Source organism: Indicator indicator, chromosome Z, assembly GCF_027791375.1.
Source record: "Indicator indicator isolate 239-I01 chromosome Z, UM_Iind_1.1, whole genome shotgun sequence".
Taxonomy (NCBI): domain Eukaryota; kingdom Metazoa; phylum Chordata; class Aves; order Piciformes; family Indicatoridae; genus Indicator; species Indicator indicator.
This window is the reverse complement of record NC_072053.1, coordinates 65,496,230-65,506,191: the sequence shown is the minus strand read 5'-3', so window position 1 is coordinate 65,506,191 and position 9,962 is coordinate 65,496,230. Positions and strand designations below refer to the sequence as shown.

Genomic DNA, 9,962 nt, shown 5'->3' with positions numbered 1-9,962 from the left:
AAGTGATCTAGCAACGTAGAAAAGTACCAAGAACTGAGGGGTTAAAACAAAAGACAGGGGAAGTGTGGTTTATGCCATAACTGACAGGGCTCTAGTTCTTTTTTCTGGGGACATAAGACTATCAGCATAAACTTCTATTTAGTAGTTGCTCTCAGGGTACAAAACCATACTGATGTCCATTGATAGTGATCAGAATTTTGTGTGTTTATTGCAAACTGAAGGAACAGCTTGGTTCATGAGGGTATGCCAGTCCATATGATGGCACTTGCTGACTTCTTTCTTTAAAAGGTTACTTCAGTGGCGAGCATGGCAAAGGGATCAGGAGCATATTTTCTTGTGAATCCAGGAATCTGACACTGTCCCGCACTAAAATGAAATTAAATTCTATTTTATTAAGATAGTCATTCAATGAGAAATAACAGTTTTGTTAGCATGCACGCAGTTAACACTGGTAAGTTCTCTTGATCAATCATCTCTTACCGGCTGCTACCACTCTGGCATCTTCATGGGCACTATGCCTTCCTGCTGCCCGGTGATCTGGACTCTCATTCCACCAAATCACATGGACTGAGAAAGTAAAAATTGAGTCAGCTGAATGCTGTTATGCTGCAGTATGACGTGTACTGTTAAGTCCTAGCAGTCTGCCTTCTCCAGGCAAGTAAGTGGTGGGATGAACTTTTGTTAAGCCTTTAAAGGGTTTGACTCTAACATCAGATCAGAGAGTCTTTCAAGATAGCATCAGGTTATCTTAAAGGCTGGCTTAAGCTTATAAGCAAATACAAAAAGCTGGGTTCAAGGACTGTTTACACAACTCTGGTGATCCACACCACTGTTTTCAGCAATCCAGCCAGCCAATCCTGATCCAGGACAAAGGCTTGCCCCTCTACCTCCGCCTCTTCCCATGCCAAAGTCTGTATTAGAAACTGAGTAGTACCTGTGTTAAGTAATCCATACTCTGTGTGGAAAATACCAATTAGCTTGGTATAGCCTGCACTAATATGAGTATTGATTGCAGCTTGGAATGCTTCACCCCATAATGCTGGCCCACCAGGCTTCATTCGGAAAGTAACCCATTCATATACTCCTGGAAGACAAGGCAAAGGAGACTTCAGGAAAGGAAATTGCTGTGCTGATTCCAAAGCAGCATGTCATGGTCGTGACGTATTTACTGTGAAACTGCCGCTTGGGGTCAGCAGAACATGAAACTGTCACATCATCACAGCAGGCACATCTCACATCTTCCAGGGGCTTACAAGATCACAGGTAAGCGGCAGCTTGCTAACTGGAGCGAGTTCAAGTGTAAATACAAGTACTGGAACCCTGAGGAACAGAAGGCTTCATACAAAGCCTAACTAGGCATTTTTCAGTGGTTCCTGGAAATCTTGAGAGATTTGGACTACTTTGCAGAAATACTCATATATGTGTTTATAGGATTTGGATGGCCAAGTGAACAATACAAGGTGGTCTTTCTGAGACTGGTGACATTTTCTGGCATTGAAGCAGTTTCTGACATTATAAACCCCTTTGCCCCCTTGCCAGGCAATTGATCTGTAGGCATAACCAACAGAGCAGCACTACCTTAGCATTTCTGCTCTGACAAACAACCTCCCTTATTTGTAGAGAAAAGGCATGATTTGCTGAAACACTCCAGTCCTGATACAAGACACATTATCAGTCTCCTTTCAGTTCGGGTGATCACTCTAGATCATAATTGCTGACATTTAAACAGAAGATACCATATGGCAATCAAACAATCAATGTTGGAAAAGACCTGTAAGATCATCAAGTCCAACCACCAACCCAATGCTACCATGCAAACTAAACTACATCCCAAAATGCCATGTCTACATGTTTTTGAAACACCTTTAGGTGGTGACTCCGCCACGTCCTTGGGCAGCCTGTTCCAATGCCTGACCACTCTTCCAGGAAAGAAATTTTTTCTAATGTCCAACTTAAACCACCCCTGCAACAACTTGAGGCTGTTTCCTATCATCCTATCGCTAGATACTTAGAGAATAGATCAGCCCCCACCTCGCTACAGCCTCCTTTAAAGTAGTTGTAAAGAGCAAGAAGGTCTCCCCTCAGCCTCCTTCTCTCCAGATTAAACAATTCCAGTTTGCTTAGATGCTCCTCATAAGACCTGTTCTCCAGACCCTTCAACAGCTTCACTGCTGTTCTCTGGACAAGCTCCAGCAACTTAAATATCCTTCTTGTAATGAGGGGCCCAAAACTGGACACCGTATTTTGGGGTCAGCTTCACCAGTGCTGAGTACATGACCACTTCCCTACTCCTGCTGGCCACACTATTAATAATACCAGCCAGGCTGCTGTTGGCCTCCTTGGCAACCTGGATACATAGAATTTAAGGACAGGACACCTACGCCTAATGTGTGATTGTTACAAAGTTTGTTTGACTTTCACATATCTTTAAAATTATGGATTTTTTTTTCCTTAAAACTACTATGTGAAAAAAGAAGTGACATTAAAGAAAGTGCTAAAAGAGCTCAGTGAAAGAGAGACAATCATTGTCTTTCAGTGTCACCAGGAAATGCACTCTCACTGATGGATGGACAAATTCACTCTGGGACGATTGCTCTTCGTGTCAGGACAGTTACGTTTAGGGTGAATAAGCATATAACAAACTGGTCTGAACCTAGGACGACAAGAATGGAAGGACTTCATGACTAAAAGAACGCCCTCAAGACTAAATGATGGAATGACAGTAATTAAGAGCAGTATCTAAAGGCAGTAAAAAACTGTCAGCCTTTGTAGAAAATGTCTTCTTATGGCTTCTTTACACAAACCAGAGACAGATTTCCACACAGATCAAAACATCACAGTGTTCCCTACATAGCCTGTGGCGATTTTAACACTAAAAACCAAACCTCTAGGAGAATTTAAATGCAAATGTAGGACCACTTTAGTGTAATGGACGTGATATAAAATCATGTAACCAATGATAAACAATCTCTTTACTATTTGTACTGTATATAAACTGCTATTGTTTGAGTTAACAGGGTACTGCATTTGTGATTTATCACCTAGCAGACGTTTCTGCAGAACTGAAATAAAGCAAGTAACTCAGTTGATCGGCTTCGCCATCAGGTAAAGAACCCTTTTTTTTTGGAGGCTAGACTCTGACTGCTACTACAGTATTTTGCACGTTCATTTAGGTAATTCACACACAAATCTTTACAATCTTAATGATCAGGGCTCTAAGTTATTGATGAAAGTAAGTGGAAAATCCTTCTTAAAAACTTTGTCCCTCATTAGTGTTCTGTCACTTTTTCACAAGAGTATACATACACAGACTTGTTACATAAAGGGTTATCAAATCACGTCATCGCTGGTTTAAACTTCAAACCATTTTTTGTTAGTATATCAGCATCAGTAACTTTAATCAGCAAAAGAAAAGGTAACTCACCCCCTTCTTTTGGAGGCTTCCCAAGTTGACACCAGGGAACCAGATAAGCAACCTCATTGTGCTGTTTTTCTATCAAGGGGAGAGCTGAGGAGATGAATTTTCCTTGCCAGTCTTTGTCATTGGCTAGCGCATGCCGAACTGCTGTTCTGTGGGCAAAATTATCTGTTAAGACAAAAAAGGAGAAAAAAAAAATCTACGAACCCACTAAATGTCACATCTGACTCAACCATAATGTGTAATAACAAGGAGGCAAGCTGCCCTTATGTTTGAAAGGAATATTTTTAAACAGCATGTTAGCTGAAAGCAGATGTGGTGAGTTTCCTGTAAATTACACAAGAAGTTTTGCTTTAGTTCTCAGATTTAAATGGTTTAAAGCCAACCCAAATCTTCCAAGAAAGTTTGTTACAAAGTCAAAATATATGTAAGGTTACATTACTCTTAAGAGAGATTTATGTATGACACTCAGAGGAACTTACTGGATGTGGCAACAGTTACCAAGGATAAGGAGACTTGGAGAAACCACAATGGATAAGTGAAGTGAAAAAGAAAATTCAGAAGGAATATTAGCCTATTGAGAAAAAATTGGGGGAAAAAATAATTTTGGCTTACATAAAATGACATTAAAATTACAAATGTAGAAGTAATGTTTGTTTGCAGTGCTACAGAAAAGTTATAAAAAGCCCAAAATTTACACAGTTTTTATTTTTCCTAATTAAAAACAAATTCACTGAATTAAGAGCATCTGAATTGCAGCTGGTTAGGCTGCGGTGGCATCTTAAGCATTATGTTTATGTAGACAGCTTTTAATAATGCAGGAGAAAAATCCAGCACCTGAGGATGGAAGAACCCTGAGAAATATCAGTATCTTGGGACTAAGAATAAAACACACCAATTCTTTTCAACTACTAAAATGATATAAGGAGGGGTTTGATGAATCAAGGAGCAGGGATGTCACACACATAAACACCATTTAAATTTTTTTTGTTTTGTTTTTATTTTAAAAAATTTCTCACAGATTATTAATAATTAGTTGTTTGTTTGTTTTTTTTTTAAAGCAGGAAAAAGAAAACAAAAAACAACCCCAAAAAATAAAAGGCAAGGCAAAAAAATTCTGAGAAGCAGGGTAATTTATTAACCATAAATGCACATGAACTCATAATATTCCAGTTGACAGATGGCTGGTCCTTTCACTCCTCCAGGACAAAAGGGGTGACTCTTCATTCTGAATAGGTACAGGGAACATTCCGAATTTCAATGAGCGAACTGAGGGTTTCAGAAAGTAAATTGGCTCAGCATATGGATAAACCCTGGACTGCAGCCTATATACAAAGAAATGATACCAGTGTGCCTTCCAGCCGCTCCATAACCCCAGTATCAAGTTCCCTCACGCTCCACAAGGTGCACAGACAGCCCACCAGTTTCTTGCATAATTGTAGCTTTTCTTGGTTCACCTGCACACCTGCCAGGCCAGCAATGACTCCAGCACCATAAAAAGTTGATTATGCTGCAACCCTGCCTGTTGCTACATTGGCAGAAACAGCAACTAAATGCTCCATATGTTTGGGAAGTTAGAGCTGGCAGAGTGACTTCTCATCTCAGCACAGTCCAGTTGCAGGAGTTAACGCATGCAAACCGTGCTCATTGCTTTAGGGGCGTCACTGTTAATTGAACTAAAAATTGAGAATAATTCTACATGCGTTACAGTTTTAAGCTACACTTAAATTGTAAATACAAATTAGATTCTTCCAGAGAATTCAGTCCAGGGGCTGGATGATTATTTCTCTTTTTTTTTTTTTTTTTTTCCTAAGGGGCTGAGCAAGTAATAGAGGTAAGTTTATTTCATTTCATTGGCTCTGCAAATTCCTACATAGTTTAGGAACACAGAGTTTTATGTCGTCTTCTTTTCCTTTCCAGGCTGCCCCTTTTGCTTTGCTTCTGGCTGCCTTATCTTCGACCTTGCATGCAGACTATCATCTGTTTTGACTGTATAAGGTACAGGAGGAAGGGACAGAGAGAGAGAGAGAGTGGGATGGCTGTTAATATAGCCCTCTGGGCTGCCCAGCAGGGTGTGAGTCTGTACAGGGGGGTATTTCTGATGTTGTTGAAATATGAATATATGTAAATATGCCTTGTATATGTTTATTGCCTTTTATATTTAGTCCACTTTTTGTAAATATAATTTCATTTTGATTCCAAGGTTCTGAGTTAGTGTGGTAAACTTACTCTGGGGGTAAATTTCCGATTTGTTGGGATGCAAATCCAACCCACAACAACATGTATATAAACACACAGAGTGCATATAGAATGTCTGGAGTTATAGGCATTATCTTATTAAGGAGTTTACAAACTCTTTTCCATCCGTTTTGAAATTCTGAAGAAATTCCTGGTCAAGGAGCTGGCTCGGAGTTAAAAATGCCACAAATAAAACACTTCGCCACAGTTCCTCTATTATACTTGTTTTGAGCAGAGATCATGGTTAGAGACTTAACTCGCTCATCCCAGCACGTCGAACTTTTCCTGACATGTTCTCCAGCGCTCTTTACAGCAAGTAGTAAAGGAACAAACGTCTTTGGAACCCTTCCTTTAAGTAAGAGCAACTAATAAAAGCTGGGTAAGCATTCTGCTTGCCTTCTTGCCTGAGGGACAGGAAGCACAGAGAAAGCAGAGCAGTGCAAAGGGATGCTGAGCATACCGTATTTCCAAACATGGACCACCTTATTCATCGCTCCCAACTCTGCAGACCAGAATCCCACCAGCTCTGAGTGAGCTGTGCGAAGGTGAAAGTACTTGTTGACCACTTCCACAAAGTCCTTCATTTTTGATGGCTTAATATCATATGTGCGAATTTCATAGAAAATGCTATTGTTTTGTCTGGGTCCTGTAGCAAGGGATGCAAGTACCTGAGAAAAAACATTGAGAAAAATAACCAAAACTAATTCTTAAGCCTGAAAATTGCCTTCTGTCTAATTTATAGGCCTTTTATTAAAACAGTAAGATGCTATAGATGGAGGGTTTTACTGGGGGCTGGGAGAGAGGAGGGTACTTTGTGATCTCCACTACACTCCTTTGGAAAAAGCGCCCACATGCATGATTTGCTGCAACGCTTTTCGGCAGTGCAACAGACCATGATGTGTGTTATTTGTCGCACTCTGTTGCTTAATTATTAGCTCATACAAAGTAGGGCTTTCCTTTTATCATATGCCTTTCTTAGGAAAGCAGCAGCAGAACACATAATGTTGAAGTAATAAAATGAGTGTCAGCTGAACACAATATTTGAAGGTGAGGCTGACGGCACCACCAAAGCAGAAGAAACAGCCACATCTGCCTGTGCTGCCTTTCCCCAAGCAACTCATGCTGTTGCAATTACAGCATTGGGAAATTACATATTATCAGCAAAATAAAGAGAAAGGTAAAAATAGACATAGAAGACATAGAATCAAGAAGGCTGGAAGAGACCTCAAAGATCATCGAGTCCAACCTGTCACCCTAAACCTCATGACTATCTAAACCATGGCACGTCCAATCCCCTCTTGAACACCTCCAGGGATGGTGACTCCACCACCTCCCTGGGCAGCACATTCCAATGGCCAACCACTCTCTCTGTGAAGAACTTTCTCCTCACCTCCAGCCTAAACCTCCCCTGGCGCAGCTTGAGACTGTGTCCTCTTGTTCTGGTGCTGGTTGCCTGGGAGAAGAGACCAACCCCCTCCTGGCTACAACCTCCCTTCAGGTAGTTGTAGACAGCAATGAGGTCACCCAATGAACGGGATAAGACTAATTCCCACCAGCAGAGGATTGCTAAAGTCAGCATCCTTGCCCTTCACTGGCTGCTTCCCAAAGGCCGGTCAAGAACAGTTTTTCTATTCATGTAACGTAAGTCCTACAATACGGACAAGTTACTTTTGCAACTGTCTCAGTAACCGGGAACAAGCTACTCCCATCTAAAGTGAAACTAGAAAAAACAAGGCCAAAGCAACTATTTGCCTTGTCCCGTATTTGCAGAGGTTGCTGCGGGGTGGATTTCGGACATGTCTTACTTCACGACCATTAGCAGACATGTGCACTGTACAGCTCGTTCAGCTCAAACCACAAAATACAGGCGGCCAAGATCAAAGGTCGTGTTTCCTAACGACCCTTCGGAGTATTACACATCCAGTTTTGGCTGCCGTGTGTCACAGCTTCTTTTTGCACTTACGGTTTCTAAGCACCGGTCGAAACAAACGACGCACTCCCTTCCCCCCATTCCAGGCCCCTGTGCCCCGAGGCCCAGCGGCTCGCATCACCGGCCCGACCCCTGCCGCCGCCGCCGCCGCGCTCATCTTCCCCCATCAGCGTACCAGCCGTTACCTGAGGGCGGGGCCGGGCCCAGGCCCGGGCCAGGCGGGAGGCGGCGACGAGGGGCCGCCGGAGCGCCCCCGGGGACAGCATGGCGAGCAGCAGGCCCAGAAAGGCAAAGGCTGAGCTCCAGTGCCAACCTCGTGGGAGGCCGGGCTGCCCTGGGGCGGGGCGGCCCTCCCTCAGCGGGGCGGCCTCTAGCAGCCGTTGGGCGGTCGGCGCACCGTGGAGGGGGCTGTTGGTGCTGGGTCTGCCGGCCATCTCGCTGAGTGGGTCAGCAGTGAGCTGAACCGCGGCGAACGGCCTGGGGTTTATTCTGCTGGATTTGGAGGGAGGGAGGAGCAGAAATACTCGTTCAGGTTACCAGATGCCAGCGCCTAAGACGTATCTCTGGCCTGGGGCTTTTATTCTGCTGGATTTGGAGGGAGGGAGGAGCAGAAATGCTCGTTCAAGTTACCAGGTGTCAGTGCCTAAGATGTGGTATCTGTCACTGCCTGAGTGCCTGAATACCATAAAAAGGTACCCTGATTTCTTAGTCCCCTGCAGGTTGCCCTGGGGCAAATCACTCAGTAAATCACCTACCCTTCCGTATTTGCAGGATCAAGTATCAAATTGTACGAATACAAGCCCTCCAATACAAGTCCTGAGGCTTTTCCTGGTAGTGTTCTTTTGAGTAAGCCGAAGCTTTGTGCGAGGAGTGCACCCTGCAGAGCACTATCACCCTGCTGCAGCTCTGTGCCTAACTCCGTAGTTCTTGCTGCCACAGTAACCTAGGGGCGAGATTTTGTGACAGCAGAGACTGCTTACCTTTGTGGAATTAACTGTTAGCCGAAACAAATGTAAAGGTAAAAATTCCATTGGTGCCAGTCCATCCAGTTTTACACATGGAAGGCAAATCAGCTCCTAACAAAGGATGGTTCGTGGAAGACTACCTACATTAACAAAGCACTATCTATCATGATTCCTCTTAATCGGGCCAGAACATTCCTTCTTTCACCTTTGTAATTAATTTTGAGGGCTTCCACATAGAATTAAGATGAAGAGAGAAATGATAGATTTGCACCTATGAATCTTTCATGCCTTTTCCCTCCCTCCCCCCCATCACAATTATGGACAATTTTTCTCTTTGTTAAATAAAACCCTAGAAAGAAAGGTTGCCTAAATTTAAATGAGACAGAGTAAGTAGTTTTAACACAATAAAGGAGCAGTGTGGAAAGAATGAAGCATCTGTACTGCATACATGTTCTATGTTCATTTGCAAGTGGTATTCTCAGTTGCATTTTTTTGTACCAGAAGAACTGAGCATTATACATGCCCAAGTGTTTTTGCAATATGAATAATTGTCATAATTTTTACAGCAGAAATATACATAAAGTGTCATGACTGATGCAGTTATTGATGGTTTAAGATGGGTTTGATGTGTTTTTTTTTCACTGATGAATAAATTGTATTTCATCTGAAGCCACAGAATAAAATTGTAAACTCAAAAATACTTATTCTCTTTTGCTTAGCTTTTTATATGGATGAAGTAATGTTGCCCATAGCCATGTTGTGCTGGAATATTCCTTCATATTAAAAAAAAAAATATTGTTTGAACTTTTTTCCATGTTTGCTTTATCATCAGGAATGATCACATAAGCCTGGATTTGAATCAAATAGTTATAGAAAACAAATTTTGTTCTTGCTAACCTGAATAGTCAGGAAGAAGCTTTCATTTTACGTTTCTTTTGTGTAGTCAGGGAATAGGAAAGTGGATGTGATTTTCATATTTGAGGAAAACAACACTTTTGTGCAGAGTTAAAAAAACTGCACCAGAATTCAGTGAAAGTCTGAAATGATTCCCTGAAATAATGCAGCAAATGATTTTATAGAGCAAGTAAATTTGAGAAAAATGCTTATGAGTGCAGCTAACACAAAATTCGTTGAGAAGGCTGTTCTTTCAGCTCTGATTTTTGCCTGAAACTTAATTTCACCATGCCTAGAAGTCGAGGAGTAGATCTTTTCCACGTGATTGTGGCAGAGCCAGTGGGGAAAGGAGAGGATTGTTACCTCCAGCTCTTTCCTGCCACTTGTAGGTCTGTCTACCAATACAGAGAATCATAGAGTCATAGAATCATAGAATCATCCAGGTTGGAAGAGACCTCCAAGATCATCCAGTCCAACCTATCACCCAGCCCTAAGCAATCAACCAGACCATGGCACT

At 42.2% G+C, this 9,962-nt stretch overlaps 1 protein-coding gene across 1 annotated transcript; it reads right to left on the bottom strand.

Moving 5' to 3' along the window:
- Positions 1–289: 289 nt before the first annotated feature.
- Positions 290–7,852, bottom strand: NIPSNAP3A (nipsnap homolog 3A). Its single transcript, XM_054398005.1, has 6 exons — positions 7,772–7,852; positions 6,117–6,324; positions 3,425–3,586; positions 935–1,084; positions 481–567; positions 290–366 (listed from the first exon to the last, which is right to left on the bottom strand). Exons 1-6 carry the CDS (start codon positions 7,850–7,852, stop codon positions 290–292), a joined length of 765 nt encoding a protein of 254 aa, XP_054253980.1.
- Positions 7,853–9,962: the final 2,110 nt, after the last annotated feature.

Bases quoted from the DNA above. Each gene is read 5' to 3' on its own strand.
- NIPSNAP3A (XM_054398005.1), bottom strand. From the start codon at position 7,852: ATGCTGTCCCCGGGGGCGCTCCGGCGGCCCCTCGTCGCCGCCTCCCGC. The intron at 6,325-7,771 runs GTAACGGCTGGT...GTTTTTTCTCAG, and splicing joins GGGCCCGGCCCCGCCCTCAG to GTACTTGCATCCCTTGCTAC. The intron at 367-480 runs GTAAGAGATGAT...ATTTCATTTTAG, and splicing joins TGCCAGAGTGGTAGCAGCCG to TGCGGGACAGTGTCAGATTC.